The sequence below is a fragment of the Anneissia japonica genome, unplaced genomic scaffold (assembly GCF_011630105.1).
Source record: "Anneissia japonica isolate Jap-2015-1 unplaced genomic scaffold, ASM1163010v1 scaffold5280_len750649_cov202, whole genome shotgun sequence".
NCBI lineage: Eukaryota > Metazoa > Echinodermata > Crinoidea > Comatulida > Comatulidae > Anneissia > Anneissia japonica.
The window spans coordinates 39,789-60,317 of NW_022703058.1; the positions used below are offsets into that span (position 1 = coordinate 39,789).

The 20,529-nt window shown below is 33.5% G+C and overlaps 1 protein-coding gene across 4 annotated transcripts in view; it reads right to left on the reverse strand.

Annotated features, from left to right (window-relative positions):
- Window positions 1–645: 645 nt before the first annotated feature.
- Window positions 646–20,529, reverse strand: part of LOC117104249 — a 59,909-nt gene continuing 40,025 nt past the window's right edge. For all 4 annotated transcript variants that reach the window (XM_033244963.1, XM_033244962.1, XM_033244961.1 and 1 more), the window contains 8 exons: window positions 14,033–14,158; window positions 9,441–9,610; window positions 9,186–9,228; window positions 7,613–7,773; window positions 5,313–5,501; window positions 2,959–4,312; window positions 2,230–2,309; window positions 646–1,311 (listed from right to left, as the gene is read on the reverse strand). In XM_033244963.1, the coding sequence (XP_033100854.1) occupies window positions 1,248–1,311; window positions 2,230–2,309; window positions 2,959–4,312; window positions 5,313–5,501; window positions 7,613–7,773; window positions 9,186–9,228; window positions 9,441–9,610; window positions 14,033–14,158 (2,187 nt within the window). In that variant the 3' untranslated portion in view covers window positions 646–1,247. The remainder of the gene's footprint in view (window positions 1,312–2,229; window positions 2,310–2,958; window positions 4,313–5,312; window positions 5,502–7,612; window positions 7,774–9,185; window positions 9,229–9,440; window positions 9,611–14,032; window positions 14,159–20,529) is intronic.

Below are 20,529 nucleotides of genomic sequence, written 5' to 3' on the forward strand. Positions count from 1 at the left end.
CAATAAAAAGTTAATAAACAATAAAAATCAGTAAACAATACAAGTCATATACAATCTAAATCAATAAAAAATGGGTTCCAATAAATGCTATAAAACATAGATAAAAATCATATAACTTGCATTTTTATATATCCAAACACTGTTATACAGTATATCAAAACACAAACAACAGGAATAGTACATTTTGAAATGAACATAAATCAATAAATAATGAAATATTAATAAACAAATTAAATAATTAAACAATACAAGTAATATACAATCTAAATCAATGAGCACTAGGTTTTAATTAATGCTGTTATAAAACATATAAAAAATCTTATAACTTGCATTGTTATACATCCAACCTTAGAACTTCATGGGTATATGCATGAACAATAGGAATGGTACACTTTAGATATCCAATAATTAGCTATTAAGGGCTTTTTTTTTCATTCTAATCTTAAGTTGGAAGGTCATAACTCATTAAAATATACACAATTAGCACTTCACTTTTTGGGGGATTTTCAAGTTTATATTAGATATAATTAGCAGTATATTTTTAATTATTATATTATAAAACTAAAAATCATCAGTTCATATTTATATATAAAAAAAAAAAACTCCACAAAGAGAAACAAATAAAGGCAACACAAAAACTGTTTGTTTTCAATTGTCCAATATCTATAATCTCACTGTCTAGCATATATAAATTTGAATTATTATTTCTATAACAAAATCATAAAAACTTTCGGTACACCATGTGTAAAAATATGTTTAATTTTTTTTTATTTCCCTCACATCCAAAGGCAAGTACACTCACCACTTACAGGATGAGAATGATGCTTTATAAACTAAGTCTTTTTATGAAGCATAGGGAGAGGAGTTGATTTTAGTCGTGAGAAAAAGTCTGCTGTGACAGGAGTTGAACCCAGGACCTTGGGATCAGAAGGCAAGCATCTTAACCACTAAGCTATTCAACTCCACTTGTTGGTTGTCTCAACGTTTTGGTGAGATTGCTCTAACTATCATCAGGAGCATGATAATGATGACTAGTCCTATTTTCACACATGGTGTATTGAAACTTCTATGATTCTGTTATTGATACTTGCCATGCAAACTTTCATGAAATATAATTATTATTTTGTTATACAATCCTATCCTATAGACTTGTAAGTGTTACACTGCCCTGGAAAAAAACACTTTCTGTTTTGTAATTATAATTTCTTTTGTTCAAATAAATGAAACATAAAAATATTGATGTCGTCCTACAGGTAGCTCTCATGTTTTTCCTGACATTTTCTCTCCAACTCCTCATCTGAACTATCATACCTGTAAATAAAAAAATATTATTAATAAGCAAAGCACATTATAATATTTTATATTTCATAAACTTGTTAATTCTCATCAGCAAGATGCTGCTACAAGCAAGAAATATACAAGCAAGAAATATGTTGGTACTGATTTATAGCCTCATTATGTAGTGAGCCTATAATAAATTATTACTAATTAATAATAATAATCCAGATATTATTGTATTATAAAATAGAGTAATTATAGGTGCTACATACTTGTATATAAAAATTTTAATTTATTTTATTAAAAAAAAAAACAATTTTAGGCAAAAGGGCCAAAGATCATAAAAAGAAAATGTACACATAAATTGCTCTATATAAACTCTCATGGGGCTTAGGGTTGTTTTTTAGGTCGTGAGAAAGAATCCTGTAAACATTGACAAGACTTGAACTTAGGACCTTGAGATTGGCAAGTATCATCATAACCACCAACCTACAACTCCACACAATGCCTTCAAGAAGCATTTTTCTATGACTAACTTTATCAAATTAATTACCTTCTCAGAATCAGCTCCCCCTACCCCACCCCCACAACTTAATCAACTTACAAGTGTTGGATGCACTTCAACTTTTCAGTCTTGTAGTTCACAAACTGTCAATTGTTTCACATGTCACAGCACAAACATGCTCTAATCCGTTAAGACAATCATAATTGCTACCAACACTTTTTACCTATCAAAGATTGCTAAGACGTGAGATGCACTATTGTGTGTGTAATTACATGGTCTGTGCGAATTCAATTATCTCGGTGAGTCACACTCAATCAATGGATCACACTCACTTAGTGAGTCACACTCGCTTTCAATTTAACACTTGAGATACATCTCAAATCGCTTCCTACTACTACATTTTTTTTCTATAAAATATTTAAAGATATCTGAAATGTTTAGCTTACCATGCTCTTGATTGTGTTTCATCCGAGATACTCTCATTCCAATGTGAACGCCTGTCCCCAAATTCTTCAACTTCATCAGTCTGTCGAATGGAAATAATATTGTAATATAAAATATGCATAAAATATTATAAAATTATATAGGACCACTCACTGCTTAACCATTAAAAATATATTTGACTTTATATAGTATCTTTGTCGAGTAAATATGTTTCACCGATAAAATTATATATTTTTGAAAATAACTAACTTTGTATGGGTTATTAATTATTATTAATTATATTTATTTCCAATTAATAGATGATGTATATAATCACCCTTATATTCCTTCAATTATTTGGTATTATCACCATCAGCTATTGTCTGTTTTTTGATTGTTTTTAATATTATAAACAATATATTGTACAACTTCTTTTTATTGGTAAAGCAATGATAAACTTTGCTTTTATTTCAGTTCACTGACAATATTTTTGTCAAAGTTTTCAAAGGTTTTCCGAGAATTTGCAAGAAAATATTTTGAGAACGCATCAGGTGATAAAATTAGATTAAGTGAAGGAAACAGATTATACATTATCAGCAGGTAAAGTTTTGTTACGAGTTAAAATTTGTAAATGGCCATGGATTTCTATAATTAGTGTCAACTCCACCCTATAAGTTCATTTCCTCTAGAAATACTTCTTCACATACTCATTGTACCATAGTTTATACAGATGAGTAATATAGTACACTTACCGATCCGTTGGCAATCCTCAGGTTATCCTCCGATAGTTGACCATTTGATCTGATCTTACGAGGAGGGAAGTCGCAACCCGATTCCTGGACAGACCCTGCTCGCATATTCAAAATTTCATGTTTCTCACCATTTCTATTAGGAGCCACTTTCATTTCAGCATTTCTTTGTTCGAATTCATTTTTTGCAAAAAATTGGTTATGACCATCTGACTGATTTTGTTCCGAAAATAAAGTTTTCTCATCAATGGCAAAGGTGATGTGCCGATCCTTTGCTTTTTTACGGTCTTTTCTAATTTCTCCCGGAGGAGTTAGTATCCCTGATCTTGCGTTATTATTACCGTTGTGACCGTTCCTCAACAAAGGTACAACATACGACCTTGTGCCTGTACTCGCGTCTGAATTTGCAGGAGCTTGATTTTCCTCAACAACTGTCGACAGCGTCGTTTCGCCATCGACATCAATCTTGATCAGTTTTCTGTTGTGTTTGTTAGGAGCCTGAACTCTGCGCAGGCAATCTGGCATTTGTTTCAAAGCAATGTACTTGTTGGCGGGCAGATGTCTTGCAAAGATTCGATGTAAATTTTCTGTGCTATTCTCAATCTTCTCAACTATTGGTGCAGGCCTTGATTTTTTGTAGATTTCCTTTAGGGATGATGAAACTGAAATACTGGGTGACATGCCAGGTGATATGCCAGGTGAAATGCCAGGTGAAATGCCGGATGAAATGCCAGGTGAAATGTCAATGTCCTGTGGTTGGCTGGCTACGACATGATTAACATTAACGTTATGAGTACATTTATTTATATTGTAATTTAATTTGCTAGCTAATTCGTGAGAAATTGAATCATGATCAGAGTCAAGTGGAATTGTTTCACCATTAAATTGTTTGCAATCTCCATTCTTTGACTTTGTGGCAAAATATGTACGTAACCTTTCACCTCTCATTTCAGACTTCGTAACTTTTGGTCCGACTCCAAGTGAACTATTTGAACTTCCACTTGACTGCGGAGAATGAACAGGCTTCACTATAGATGCGGTTTTAGATTCTATCTTTTGTGATGATCCTGAATAAAATTTATCAGCTGCGAACCCATGTTCCTTAATATTTTGTGATTGGTATTTCCAGGTCAAGTGACATGGTACACCTGAATCTGAGTTGGCACGTCGTTGACCTAAATCGCAACATTCTTGATTGAGTGTAGGATTAATCAAAGGTGAGCTTAGTGTAGAGGTTTGGCTATTACTCAGAGAGTCGGTGTCATGTCTCTGTATCATACCCCACGCCTTTTTGTCTTCATCAGTCTTAGCAGACTGGACCTTCAATATTTGCAGGCTTACTTCTTTCAACTTATTTCTGCAAAAAAAAAAGTTATATATTGTCATTTTGTTCATTTGTTTTGTTGATTCTTCTTTATTTTTAATACGTAATGTTATGCAAGCATTTTAGCTTTGTGCTAATGCTTTGTATTTGTAGTTCTTATATCTCAATATTAATAAATAAATATATATATAAAATAAACACATTTTCTAACTTGAAATTCTTACCAAAAAAATATTCTAAATATATCACCTATCAAGGAAAAACTACATAAAAGTATGTTAAGAAATACTTTTGCCATTAGCATTGAATAATAATACTACATTATACAAAGTATCAATATAAAAATGTTGTGGCAAGAATAGAAACCAAAGTGCTCTCAATTCAATAATTTTTGTATTTTCAAATTACAAATCAAATTTCAGACTAATCGATATGTGTTTACAATCTGTTGACAAGTGATCTACAGAATAATCATTAATGAAGCAAGCAAATTCCCATGCAGTATTAACCTAAAGTTGGTCAACTTTTAGGCTAAATTGTGATAGCCTAGATATTGCACTTTGCCGCCTATGTTGAGCTTAATGAGTACTCTAGTCTGAGATCTAGAATTCAATATTATCTTAATTAGGCCACCAATGCACAAGCTAAGGCTACGAACTGCTCAATATTTCAAGCGATTATACAACTTTTTACTACTTAGTTTAAAAAAAAAAAACAAACAAATATGTGTCACTTTTCCCAACACAGAGAAGGTTAGTTAACCTCCACTTAATACTTCAAAGTGCCGCAACAACAGCAGAAACATTTTAAGTAAAAAAAGATTGCGTCATTTGTCATTCTGACATACAGTACTACCATATGTCACTTCAGTGCAAATGCTTCTTTGTTATTTCTGATATTCAATTTCTGTATAGTTTCTTGTCACCTGTCACATCAATTTGTCTTGTTGATATAAGTATCCCATGTGCAAAAAAGCAAGCATCTATACGGCAATAACTCAAGTGAAACTTGAAATGAACGTTAATGTATTTACCTTAACAAGTTCATTGGTTGTAGTTGTTCGAAAGACACAATCGGTCTCTGATACGGTTGTTGAATCCGTTGTATAGTGCTCTCAATCTTTTGCAACTCACTCCCTTCTGGACTATGACGACTACTGCCCTCACTCAATAAGCAATCACATGCATCGCTCAGTTTATCTGCTTTCTCTTTTGCTTGGGCACTGCGATGTAAGCATGAAATCATTAATGTAATAAAAAATAAAATACTGGTTCTTTATGTTTGATTGCCGTATAAAGTTTCAAAATATCGTTAAAAAAAAACCATCTTAAAACTCCATTGAGACATTTGTGGATATGTCAAAGATCCCAGGTGGATATTGGAAAGGAAATTGAAAGTGTGGTTGTAATTTAGATAACTTGGAATTTCTCGTGTCCACCTGTGTATTGGGTAAGTATTTGTGGAATGTGTTATTTGAAGAATTTCCTGTAATGGGTAGTTGTGACACCTGGTAAATACTTTTGAAGAACTGTGCTGAATAACAGAACCAATGATACTTCCTCTTCAAACATTACATGTGATGTCATAATGACAATGACCTTGTGCGAGTATCGTACTTTCTACGAGTCATAATTCTAAAATCAATCCTATTACTTAATGAAACGATAGATTGTATCTAGAATAAAGTTTCTATTTCTGAGCCCAAGCTAATGCATATTAATATGTTACAGATTTATATGAATATTATTAATAGACATAAAGCAACTAATGATAGTTGCACTTGAATACTAACATATTTTGCTATCTTCACTTCCTAAGTAATATCTTTAAATTATATTATAAATAATTAAATATATAGGAAATCAATGTTATGTAGGTTTTCATAAAAATACTACATAAATGAAATTTTTTCTGAAGAGGTATGATCTTGAGATGCAAGCATTGTTTTTGGCATTATATTGATTTATCATTATCGGTAAACCACTACAATGGTGACAGTGGAGGTCATGGTAGAAGCGTCCTCGTCACGGCCCTGGATAACGCCAATTCTACCACAACCACAAGGTATACCATTATCATCATGCCAGAGTGGGTCCTTTCTAGGGCCTGCCCTTACAGTCATATCTGTAAACGTCAAAGGTTTCTGTGGACACATTAAGTGGAAGAATCACTACATTATAAATGTTATCGTTGATGGCCACAGCTGCCTCCACTGTCACCACCATCGTCATCACCATTCCTATCAACATCATCACATTTGCTAAAAGAGTATCACCATCTACATAGCTATCATCATTTTTAACATCATCTTCATCATTATCATCATCATTATCATCCCCATCATCTTCATCAATACCATGATCACCATCATCTTCTTCTCTATCATCTTCATCATTAATAATATCACTATTATCTCCATCAAGCTTTGTAAACTGTGAGGAAAAGGCGCTATATAAATAAACATTATCATATATTCCTCATCAGTGGCAGTCCAGGAATATGAAATGGAGGGGGCCCAGAAAGGGACTTCCACAGATAGACGGTCTACAACCTCATCCCCACCATGGTTAGGGCTGAGGTAAGGAAATTTATGATTTTTGCACCTCTAGATGGCCGAAATTTGAGTAGAATTTTCTATTCTCTTGGATGGGGAAGGGGGGGTGCAGGACGGCTGGGCCCTATTTAATCCGCCACTGCTCATCATCTCCCTCATCATTCTGACAATCGTCCCATCATAATATCATCATCTTGATAACAGGTGTCCCAAGTCTCCCTTAAGTCACAAGAGTCTACCAGGAGCAACCTCAAGTGAGTGGTAGGCTGAGAGGTATCGTTCCTACTTCTTGCGTTGAAGACCCCAGTTCAAACCTGGCCAGCATCGGATTTTAATTGGAGTCTAATGACAAACCCAAATAACCCTCACATTGAGAGTTAGATGGGTTAAGGGCAATGTTTGTATCCGTATGTGTCCGTTACTTAAATGCTAAGATAGGTGGCGCTGTACTAAGGCTAACACGGATCCCCAGGGGCCAGCCCAAATTTCCGATTTTTAATTTGAATAAAGATAAATAAAGAATTATTAATATTATTATTATTAAATCTCTGGGAAAATAACCCATCTACTGCAAATTCACAATATTTGCATGTTTTACTACTGTTTTATCAATTATCTCCTGGAAATCAGTGTAAATGGGTTTCATCATCCACAGCAAAAAATATAATTAGGTGTGTTTAGAAAGCTCATTTAAACAAATCTCCTGGATGTGGATCTTCCAACTTCCAACCCCTGTCCTTAATATTGTCTTCATATCATTATCAACTCTGTAGTAGTACCTGCAGTTGATGGATGGTTTGTCTTTACTCTGCAAATGCATCATGTCTAGCTTTTTGATAAGCATACTGGTGAGGCTCTGGTACTCTGCTCGTACCTCCTCAACCTTCTTCATTAGATCCGTCTTCTGCATCTGGATCAAACCATCAGTGCATGCCACAGCCTGGAAAATGAAACAAAAATGTTTACGATTGAAATATCAATCTGATTTTTAGCACATTATTCACAAGAAGAAACATACTAAACAGCCAATTATTTTTTTTAATGGAGAAAATATTCAAATTTAGGTCTGAGAGTGCCATTTCCGGTCATCTGTTGGCAAAATTATAAATTGTCTTACCTCAGCCCAACCATGGTGATGCCGAAGTGGTCTAGACCCGCCATTTATGAAAGTCCTTCCCAGGGCCCACTCTATTTCACATTCCTAAATTTGCTACTGCTAAAAAAGGATTGTCAGGATTGTCAAAAGTGAACTCAATCACTTCCAAAAAGATATTAATATTTATACTGTGAGTTAGATCAACTAGTTGGAAGGCGGTTTCAGAATTTTGAGATTTTGACTTAGCAAAATCTTTATACTTGCATGCTACAAGCAAGAGTGTAATGTGTAGCAGAGTTCTCTATCATCCAAAAATAAACCTCCCTGATAAAGCACCTAAACAATGTAACAAATATTATGAGGCAAGTGTCTGCAATTTAGTCATATAGTTTTTCATTGAAACCAGATGCCTGTCATTTTATTTGATAATAACTGTTGACATATATGATTGATATGACCATCATATAGCTCAATCAAAACATCAAATAAATTTATTGGCTAAAATTGATAGCGCGTAATAGCACTGACACAAAAAGTATGATATACCTCTGCCAAATTTATCGAAAAATGTAATCACATTTAGTTTTTTTTCAGTGACTTTTTGAGCCCATGTTATTTATTACATAGAATGAAGCAATTGAGGACACATTCAACTTTTGGCACAGAGGATGGCGTAGCCTAGGTGGCGCCATTTAACGTTTGGCACATATTATGATGTAGCGGTCGAAGGGGACATCATTTAAAGACATACTGTGTTTAGCTAAGCTTGTACAATAACATCCAATCATAATGAACTGTTCACCATGTTTATTTATGTACAGGACACTAGTGTGGCGATAGCCTGGTTTCCTTAAAATCGCTACACTGTCACTAAAGTGTTTTCAGTACAATCTTTGTAATGTGTTGCAGTCCTTGATGCAATCCGAAGAGGCTTCCTGATTCAACCGACCAATCAGCATCACCGGAAGTTGTTGGCGAGAGTGTGTAGCGATTATATGTAAACCAAGCTTTATCTTCCATCTCCAAGGATTATTATTTTCATGTATGTGTATTATAGGATGGGTAGGTGTTCATGAGTTTTAATATATTGTGAAGAGTTTATGTGAATTACATATATGTATATTTTTGAATATTTTTCAGGCTTTTGCTTTTGTTGTACTTGCTCCATCTTCTGTTTTCTTTTTTATACTTTGTATTTTGTGATTTTGATGTGAAATAAAGATTGATTGAAATTAAGGTATGTTAATCATTCTTACATCTTCTAGCCTTGACTTGAGCACAGTGTTCTCTTGTTCAGTCCTAAAAAGAAAAACATCTTAGAATTTAAGAAATTATGTAATAATAACAATATATTTTGAGCTCTCATGTTACATTGATGGCTACTGGTGGTATTATTCATTATCTTAATTACATTTAATTAATGAATGAAGTAAAATTTCTGTTCCTGTTCCTTTGTTAAAATTGTATGACTTTATAAATTTGGAAAAACAAGTCTAATAGAAATGTCATACTCTCGCAGTTCTCTCTGAAGGCGAATCACTTGATCAGACAACATGGAACAGGCTTCAACGACGACCAAAAACTGGGCACATGTTGAGTATCCGTGCTTGAGAGCTAAGGAACATGGCGTTTGTTGTTTCTTGTTCAGTAAAGTTATATCTTGATTGAACTCAACTAGGGTCTAAAAAAAGTGGGGAAAAAAATCAATGGAAATTAGATATACTTTTTATAAGTGCATTTCATAAAATGTATTCACAAAAATACATTTGCAAGACTTATTAAAAAGGTTCTCCCTGAACAGAAATACACAATAGATTTTGAGAAAATCAGTTTTATTTATTTTATTCACTTTTTAAATATTTGTTGAAATTTCTTTTTACTTTTACTTATTGGCCTATATTACCAATATTTTCCATATCAATTTCTTACTTGTATGTTGAAAAGCCTGTCTATTTATATGCGAGATGTGAGTAAGAGCAAATAATTAAAGGAATTGATTGAATTATTAAAGCGATACTCTATGGTATAATCATTTATATTTCAAAACATGTGATGTATAAACAGGGGCAGATCCAGAATTTTTCAAACAGAAGGGCACAACGGTTTCAGAATAGGTAAGTGAGTAGCACATAACATTGATTTGCATTGAATTTTTTAAAATTTAGTAGTAAAACAGGGGGGATGGGGGTACATTCCCTCCATGCCCCCTCTCCCTACTGGATCTGCCCCTGATAAATAAAGGGAAGTCAGATGGATAGAAATGAGATAAAATATTTGAACAGAAATATGTCTTTAAAAAAAATTGGAAATATAAGAAATTGCAACTGACTCAATCAACTATATAAGCATTTGTTTAGCAACATCAAAAAATCATTTCAATGACTCATTGAAACCTTACAACTTCCTAAATTTATGATAAATAAGTTAAAATTTGCATTTAATCCCTGACTAGTGAATTTTGACACGTAGTGCATTTAAAAATTGGCAGTTTTTTATCCATTTATTACTTAAAAAATTGAATAGAGTTTGAAATTTCCAAAAATAGATTATTTTTACCACAAATTGTATGTAAAGTAAGGTATATTAAGAAAACATTCCATTAAAAGATTTTTATTGCTGGAGACTTACATTGACAGTCATTTGGGTTAGCTTTAAAGGTAACCCTTCTCATCACTGTTTATGTTGGTCTAATTTAATGGTGTTCTGAGTACTCTTTCCATTTTATATTGAGGAAAAATAAACTAAATTAAATTTAAAGTATTTATCAAAAGATATAAACATGTTAAAATTAACGAGCATTTTTTCTTAAAAACATGAAAGTAGTGATAAGCATTTTAAAGATCAATAAACCATATCAAACGTTTCCTCCGACAGCAACAGAATACACAATGTCATGACACTGAGTTGTCAACCTTTCTTTTTTAACGTCTATCAATAAAATGAAATGAGTTTTAAAAAATGATGAAACCTTATCGCTACAATCTGGCACCTTTCCCTTGATGATTTGAAGTATGCCAAAATTGTTCATTTACACTAATAGTGTGATCTGCAGGATATTAATAATTACAGCCAACTTTCAGCTGTGTTATATTTGCAATGAGGATCACAGGAAAGGATATACGCTTTTATAAATATTTCTTTACTATTTCAGAAAAAAAAAAATCAATCCAGGTTTAGGAAATCTGTTTTACTGAGCTAGACTATAATTACTAGTAATTAGGTACAAAAATGCATACAGTATGAATTTTTTATTATTTTTGGGACAACCAAATTCGCATCAGCTCTGCATTTATTTGGGTTTTCTCCAAATATAATCATATATTATGCCTATTATTCTTTTTTTATATCTACAATGCAACGATCTGTGTACTCAATTTTGATGAAGTGCAATTAGTGCATAACTGATATACTATTGTACGGAGAAATACAAAATAAGTGAACAAAATACAAATGTTTCAAATTATGTCCTTGTTGCATCAACACTGTCTTTATAAAAATGTCAATTGATATGACCTTAGAAAATTCTATCAAGCTTGGGTGTCTAACAACAACTATGTTTCAGCAGTGAAACTGCATAACAACTGATGTCACAATGTCAGTCAAAGACAGCCGAAGTGTTTGCAGAAACAGCTCCCTACAGTATCAGCGTGTAAAGATTAGAAACTCAATGGCTTTTCTATGCAAAAAAGCTCTCACGCAAATAAAATGTTGCACGAGTCAGTCATTTTTACGTCAATCTTATTATTATTATTATTGTTGCATATTTATATAGCGCATATTTAAAACTCTATGCGCTTAACAATTACAAATTAATCATTATTTATTTTATCATTTCATTGTAAGTTAATAGTTAAAGGTTTTTTATTCAAGAATTGTGAAATTACAATGTATAATGGTAAACAACGCAGGGTCTCAAAGGGTCAACCATCCGTCACTGCCCAGGCGTAATCCGACCTCTACCTAGGTGGCGCGAACAAAGTACTGTAGCAGGTTACACATTTGCCCTGCCACAGACGAATGGGTACTCGGGGACAGTGACCAAGATAGTGGCCCCCTAGAGACAGAGCAGTCACATTTGTAATCAAAAGAGAGAGAGTAAAAGAAAAAAAAATTACAATAAAGGACTGAAGAAACATGGGAATTTAGTTTTCACCAAAGACGGAAACAAAAAGATGAACACATATATTAGGCATCATGTCATTACATGCTTCGCATTTACTACTCAAGCAACGAATCAAACAAAAAGGACGATTGTACATTTAAAATTGGTAAAAGATATAACAGAAAAAATCATTTTAAAACCTAAACCAGACACAATACAAAAGATTGACAATTTGAAAAAAATAAAAAAATAAAAAAAACTCCAAAAAAAATAAAAATTAAATTAAAAATTAAGAATAGCAGAGATTAAGTCATGAAAACCCACTCCTCTGTGGTTTTATTATATTTCAAATGGAGTCCAAAGATAATGAATATGCAGTGAAAAACAGCTAGAGTGAAAAAGAAAGCAATTAGATTACATAAAACTCATTTGACAAAGGTAAATTTAGCCCTAGGTTTAAATTAATCTATAGTCTTTAGAGCTGATCTGTAGACAATTTCTTGAACCAACTAAAAGTTTTCAACCCACTCTCTTAAATGGAAGGACAAAATGCCTTGCCCAAGGAGACAAAAGGAAACAAACAAGTGGTCAGTGAGTTCAAACTCGAACCACTGATTGAAAACATGGCTGGGCTGCATACTACCACTTTCAAATTTTAAAAACAAAGGGGCCAAATTTTTTATTTATCACATAACTTGAACATATTTATCGATTTCATGACTTAGAAAAAAAAAACCAAATTATGAATCAACTTCATAAAAATCAACTAAAAATCGCGCCAAACTATAAATTTTGTGCAAACAATCATGTCCAGTCTCTAAAAATAGTTTGTGGGAAGGATTATCAAGAAATGGGTACGCTTCTGTCCAAAACTTTGGCATGCATAGGGTATTTTTTATTAGTTTGCCCAAATTTCAAAGTTCAAATTTACACAAATTTGCCCGAATCATCGCCAGGCAACAGACATTCATACTTAGTTTTTCTCTTAGAGGAAACTGTTTTAAGTTACTGAGATAGAATCGCAAAATCCCAACAGGATATTTTTCTGTCAACACCATTCAGAAAAAAATTTTCAGACATTATGCTATTAAGAATTATTCATACATTCAGTATGAAACAATAAATATATGTTAACAAAAAGTATGAAAACGTTAGAATCATGATATCCCCGCAAGTGATGCTAATACAATGGCTACACGCCAGGCACATCATCTATTTAGCATCGGAGCTCTTCTCCTATGGGGACAGAACAGGTGAGTGGGCTGTCGTGTCTAATCATATTTGCCAAATTTGGTTTTCAAACTTCGTAAGCCTTGATGTAGCTGAATGCTCCTTATCTACTAAAGAGTTCCTTCAAGAATTATAAACAATCGGATCTATGCAAAGTTTCAATCCTGCAATTTGTTGCGCATTTTGCATTGAACATGCGCATCTTGGATTATTGTTCGTAAATTCAATTTATGGGGTTTCGCGCATGATGAATATCTTTATAAGCCTAATAAAACCCAGACTATGCTGGCAAAGCTTAAACCATCAGGAAAAAAAAAAGGCACAGGAATACCGTACACCTGAACATCATTACAATTCTCAACAAAAAAAACTAAATCTAACTAGTTTAGTAGTTGTCTTCGGCACTGCGCAAGTGACTGTCATTAATGAAAACACTATTTGCCATGATTAGCATCCTCAATGTCGGATACAGGAAGAGATCTAAGGAGATGGCCTACTTCCTGACCCTCAGCTTTCACTAGGGGCTAGAGCTAAGACAGCTGTCCACGTGAAACAAATGACTGACGTCTTACTAAATTGAAAATGATCGCTGATGAAAATGACTGTGAAAACAAGCCTGTCCCCTGGAGATCAATCACTAATCAAGCAGATTAGTAACATATTCAATCGAACCGAGTCTCAAAAAAAGAATCAGGGCTATGATAACGCTACGTCCTGATTGACGATAACCAATATAAAACCCAAGAATAGTTAATGGATCAGGTGACTGACCTGGATGCAGTAGAGATGTCCATACTTGGCGGCAAGGTGTGCCGGTGTGTTGCCTTTGTTGTCCAACACATCTATCGGTATATCCTCATTCTGCATATAGGCCAGCAACCACCTCAAACAAGCTTCCTGAAATTACAAACAAATACATAAAATGTAAGTAATGCAAATATTACATTCTTAATGCATTTTACAGCAAATTTTCGTTGAATCTAATAATTACTGTACCGTACTCGCTCCAATAAGTGCCCAGTTTGAATAAGCACCCCTCTTGAATAAGCGCCTCTCCTAACGTGAAAATTGTCTTAAGCGACCCATTTGAATACGCATCGTTCTTGTTTTATTGCTACCCTTTCTGGATTTAGAACTACAGTATTTAATATCCAAAAATTAAAATGCTGTATGGCCATTTTCAGTCAACAAAAATAAACTGACATCATCTCTCTCGTATTTAAGCAAGAAACCCTCCAATGATCCTGCTAATCTGAATTGGCAGATAGCCAACATGCTTACCACGCGGTTGTGTAAATACCCCCAACATTCTTGTCATGAGCCGATTACCTTTTCTTCATTAAAACCATTCGTTTATCTTCTATTAAAAAAAAAGTGCCCCTTGAATTTTCCAATTTCCCATAAGCACCCCTTCAATTTGCATCTATTTCCATAAGCGCCCCCTCAATTTCCACTCTGTTTTCATAAGCACCCCTTAAAAAAGGCGAAAAATATTTAAGCACCCGGGGCGCTTATTCGCGTGAGTACAGTAATTCCAGTTTGAAACCCTTCAGAAAAAGCAATTGCGACAATTTTAGTTAATATAACAATCTTATTAAACAGTTTTAATTTTAAATATATGTAGAATTACATATTTCATCAGGCCTATCTTTGCTATATAGTTTTGCTTTGACCAATTTCGAAGACAATCCAAGCATGGAAAACGACCAAAGAGACAGGTAGAAAAACTTTGTGAAAAAACACAGGGCAATGGGACAGAGGAAACAAGAAAAGAAAATTTGAACATAAGTATATAAATGATTTTGAAGTTTATATACAAATGATTGTTCCTAATATCATTGTTTGTTTAAAAAGAATGTTATCTGGTATTACGTATTTTCAACCTTTATTATACATATGCATTACTGTTTGTGATTCCTATTATTTGTAAAATATAACAACTTGTATTTGGCATATGGTATTTCAACCTTAGCACGCTTCATACTTAGAAAATGTTAGTTTATTGCACAAATTTGATTATTATTTGTTAAGACAGCATTAGATTTTTAAAAGTATCATAAACACTTTCTCTTCTTGTTTTTCCATGTACATTCTAATGGTACCTGTATGCTAATTATCAAAAACAACACAATTTATGTAAAGTGACAAGATAAGAATCATGTAGGAAAGTTTACCTATCCCCTGTTCATAATTCTATCTATAAATGGGACAAATTTCCCTCTGCAAATTCTGCTGTTACCTTGTCAAGTTTACTAAGCATCTTGTTAGCAGTCAAATTAAGTTTCACACCAGGGAAATACTGCGCAAAATTCTAGACATGTTTAGTCTTTTTAAATCACATTCAAATTCATCTTAAAATATATCTTTCACATTATCCTTAATTCAAAATAAATAAAAATATTTACATACACTATAAATTAATTAAAGACATACTCTTTGGTGAAATCTAGAAAATCCCTCAAAAATTCATATAAAACAATGAATTATTTAAAATAATATCAATAATGTTTTTGCCCTATCTGACGTGTTATTGTACTGGGTACTCAGGACATTCCCAAATACTGGTATCATACACGCTGCTAAATTGGAATTGGATTCAACACTTGCCACTTAGCGCAAGCATTGGTGTTCTAGTGGTATGAAACCAGCCTTGTTCTGGAGGTCGTGGTTTTGATTTGCACAAAAATCACTTGCAAGATTTTTTTCACAAGCATTTGGGAACATACTGAGCATTCAGTTGGTTAACATGTCAAGTAGGGAAAAAACATCACTCCTATCCAAAAATTCATCAACTTCTAACAAGACAAAATCAAAACAAGTGTAATTTTGGTTATTTAAAGATTTGTACTACAAAAATCCTTAAAACTGTTTACTAGTCAATTTAAGGGAAAAACTATACATCCTTAAACCGTTTGCTAGTCAATTTCAGGAAAAAACTGTATGTTCGGTATTATATACAGTAGGCATCTGATAATTGGTCAGAAGGAATATTTGAAATTCTGAATTTTAATTGATACATTGAATCTTAAATATTAAAAAGATTTAAATATTGAATATTATTGTTATTTTTTATAAGTTTATTAACTCAAAATTAACAGCATGTCTTAAAAAACACTTGATCAATTATATGATAGTTTTACTTAAGTAAATAAAATTACCTTTCTATTAATGTTAGTTCCTTTTTAAAAAAATTTCACTTTTTTAAGGAAATGAAAACGGTTATTTGAATTATACAAATAATTTAATATATTTTATGAACATGCCCATGAGTACACGCATTGACTTTGCTACTCTTCCAAAATGAAACTTAGTTTAATGACAAATGACACAAAACTACAGATTCACTGTCAGATCTTACTGTAGATTGGCTGGGGTGAGGGGTCTTGGCCATATACCTATATTTTAGATTTTATCACTTTTTTATCGTGTTACGGAAACAGGAGTGTATCCCATTTTTGGTCATTTCGAGAAAATGACATGTTAAGGTTTAGTTAATACCAGTGTGTATCACTATTACCACACACTTTTAGTTTACTTAGACCTGCACTTTAAAGACCCTGTTTATTCATGATTTATAACTTGATCTATTTTTATTATACCATACAGTATTTTATTATTATTAAAGATATTTATTTATTTGGGTATACACCTTCAGATCGGTGGTACACGTTTAAAGTGAACGGTGCATCCTTATAGTAAAACAAATATAACAAAAGAACAGAAAATATAAACCAATCAACATAATGCTCTGTAGTCTAGCTACAGAAAAACTAAAAATAAAGAAGCAAATTTCAAAGATAATGGTAACTATTTATGTGAGCCTATAATATAAACAAAAAAACACTTTTGGAATGTAAAAAATTTAATTAATACATCAAAAAATTCTAGATACCATCTTGTTGCAATACTGAAGTACAGTAATAAAAGGAATTGCATTTATATAATGTACCTCAATAAATATGAGTATAAAGCAATACAGTATATCCCTTGACACAACCCCTTGACACAACCCAACTCTCAAGTGCTCATGTACACTTCCAGCCACAATCATGTCAATACTTAGAACCACAAGCAACTACCTGCAGGTAGTAGTAGTTGCTGACATGCTTATGTTGCTTCAGACTACAATTAGTTAGAACTAGTTGCCATGCGAGTCGAATGGCCGACTAGTTAAGGCAGTGGCACCGAAATCCAGCTACAGCCATATTTCCCATGGTTTGAACGGCACGCTCGCTTATGGTTCTGGTGGTGGAACAAGTCTTCTCGGATAAGGACTATAAACCGTAGGCCCAGTGTACACAATTGGCTCGTGTGCACTTTAAAGAACCATATATATCTTTTGAGACGAGTAAGGTGCTAACCCGGTATTAGGTCCTTTGCAGGATGTATCTACGTAAACGTGAACACTACCGTCAGCATATGCGGGATGCACATAGTTATGGATAACCAAGTGCAACTAAGCCCCTAAATACTTCAGTTGTTTCAATGAAAAGAGTGCTCATGTTTCCATAAACAGTGCAAAATCACAGTCGCTTAAATCTTAACCGCTGACCAGTTGCCGAAAGTAAGTCGAGATGCAAGGGTACAACGTAAGCTATCTTAAACTTGTGCAGCAGTTGAAGCTGAGTGTACATTCCTTTGTTCTCGCATCAAAATGCAAGTAAACATTGTCCAAATGTTTAGATATGACTAGTTGCTGCATTTAAACTAGAAACTGTTTATCCCAGGTAATTTTAAGAATACTGGCAAACTATGGTATTATAAGGAATATCCTGACTTTTTAAGGAAGAGTGCGACACCGTCAGCAATGGAGGAAACAATGCTCTGAACCTGCTGAAAGACAGAAAACCAATGATGATGATCATGATACATTAAGTAGGTGAGAAAACTCTCCTCTCATTCTAATTTTTAGAAGCTAATATCCAACTAATTATACAAAGGAAGCAATTAAAACGTTCAATTTATTGTTATTAGATCAAAATGTACCATAAAACCTGGACCATGAAATTTAGGGGAGGGTAGCAGTGGTAGGTGTGTTAAGCCCTGTATCTGCCACTGGATTTAATAATACAATGTAGTGGTTGAACACGACATCAAGCGTAGCTGATGATTGAAGGTACTGCATTTGTTATGATGATCAATCCATCATCACTGACATGAACCTGATATCTCTACAGCCGATTACTCATCCAAGTTGACAACTAGACCACCTTCAGACTGTGGGTTGACGAACGCTTGTCATTGCTTTTGTTTCCTTTACAAAGAGTCAGACCTCACCTAACCACTAGGTTCCCAACAAACTTATCTAAAATAAAATCACAAGACAGACTGTTTATTGAGGTTTTGTGATGCGCTCAGGTTAACAGTTCAAGATCACTGCAGTGCCTAACAAATGATGCAGAGTTCCCCCTTAAAACCTTACTCATTGTTGCGTTTCAGTGCCCTGTGATTACAGCGATGATTAAGACATCCATACTGGTTGCATTGTGTTCCCTGAATTCTATGATTAAAAGCTCAGTCATCAATACTGCTTACGATTCCCCTCACCATGATTAATACTTAGTTCCAATTTCCCCCCTCCCTCCCGTATTACTGTAGTGTGTTCCTGCTGTCGGTTGCTTTGTCACATTGTTCCCCTTATATTTTTTTAGTGTTCTCCTCAATACTGTGATGATAATGAGCTCACTGTTCAATGCTACTTTCCCCCTCCCTTCCTACCACAGTATGACCTTACACACATTACAGGGTTCCCCTTATTACAGTGATATGACCTCATTGCTGAATCATAGTGTTTCCCCCCTCATTATGATTATTACCTAACTGGTTAATGCTGCATTCCAGCTGTTCCCACTCGCCCTTTAATGTGTGTTACCATAGGCCTACCTCACTGGTTATTGCATTGCTATGCGCACCATTGCCCTCATTATAACCTACAAGTTAATGCTGAAGTTCCTTCTTATAATTAAAATACAAATAAAATAAATTGCTGTTAATTGCAACTTTATTGTTATTTTTATTTCTGTGACATGACCTAATTCTCTATTGGTCATTACATATATGTTCTCCCTATTTATCTATGACTAATAAATTTCAGTGTTTTCCTAATTAGTGAAACTACTGCACACTCAACATTCACTGCCAGTTCGCAATTTCGTCTGAAACGGTCCAACACCAAACCATTTAAAGAAGACATTTTGTTTCCAAGTCACAACAGATTATTCATTGTACACTTGATGTATAGGCCTTTTGATATTAATAGGCCTACTTCATACGCAAAAAAAATTATGGACTGCTTTGTGTACCATTTCAAAACTCTGCAAATCTACACTGTCTATCAGTTGGCAAAGGTTATTCCCAGCGGGAGTAGCTTCTTTGCCCTCATATGGATGAGGTTCTTTCCAGGCCCCTTTCTAAGAAAACTCAGTGGTACATAAATGGCCTGCTTTACTATACTTCAGTCCTAGTGCAAACGTTCTTAAAGGACTGGATTGATAAAAATATTCATGAAGATCCTATAAAATTATGGAAATCAATTATTTGATAAGCAGTGCAGGTTGATCCATGCCATGACCAGTGTCTGCCTAGCTAGGTCCAGGCGCTTAAGAATGAGTATGTATTCTGTAGATAAATATAACAAGGATACATGAATTTATTTTTATAGTAATATTTTAGTTTTTTTTTTTAAAGCTATCTGACAAGATTGTTTATCTTTATTATTAAAAATTTGTATTAAATTCTCTAGTGGCATATTTTTAGTAGGTATACTTATTTACATTTTGTGTATCTTGCCTTAATTTCCAGGTTGAAATAAATGTCACAGAAATTTAGTGTAAATTAGTTTCAATACTGCACATTTGATTCAAATAAAAAAAAACCAAAAAAAAAACCACATCACTTTCCTAAGTGGTTCGGGTGACAAAACTAATATCTTTTTAATGGAGCCTATGAACACAAGTAGTAATAAGATGTGGCAATAGCAACAATACCCCAAAACTAATGTATATTGCACTTGTATCTACCAACTAAACAAGCAAAATATATTAAAAGTTATGAAAGACAAAATTGAATCATATATAAATCCCACTATGTTCCTGGAGAAATCATGGTTTCAATTTTTTCTTAAAACTTGGCCTGTGGTTTTAAGGACATAAACAATGTTTTGAAAGTTTCTTGTTTATGTTTCCAGCATTTTATTATAGAGCAGTTTATTCAAGTTTTCATTCTTTTAAGCAGAAAATTTCTAGTTTATCTGCTTCATTGTTTCATAG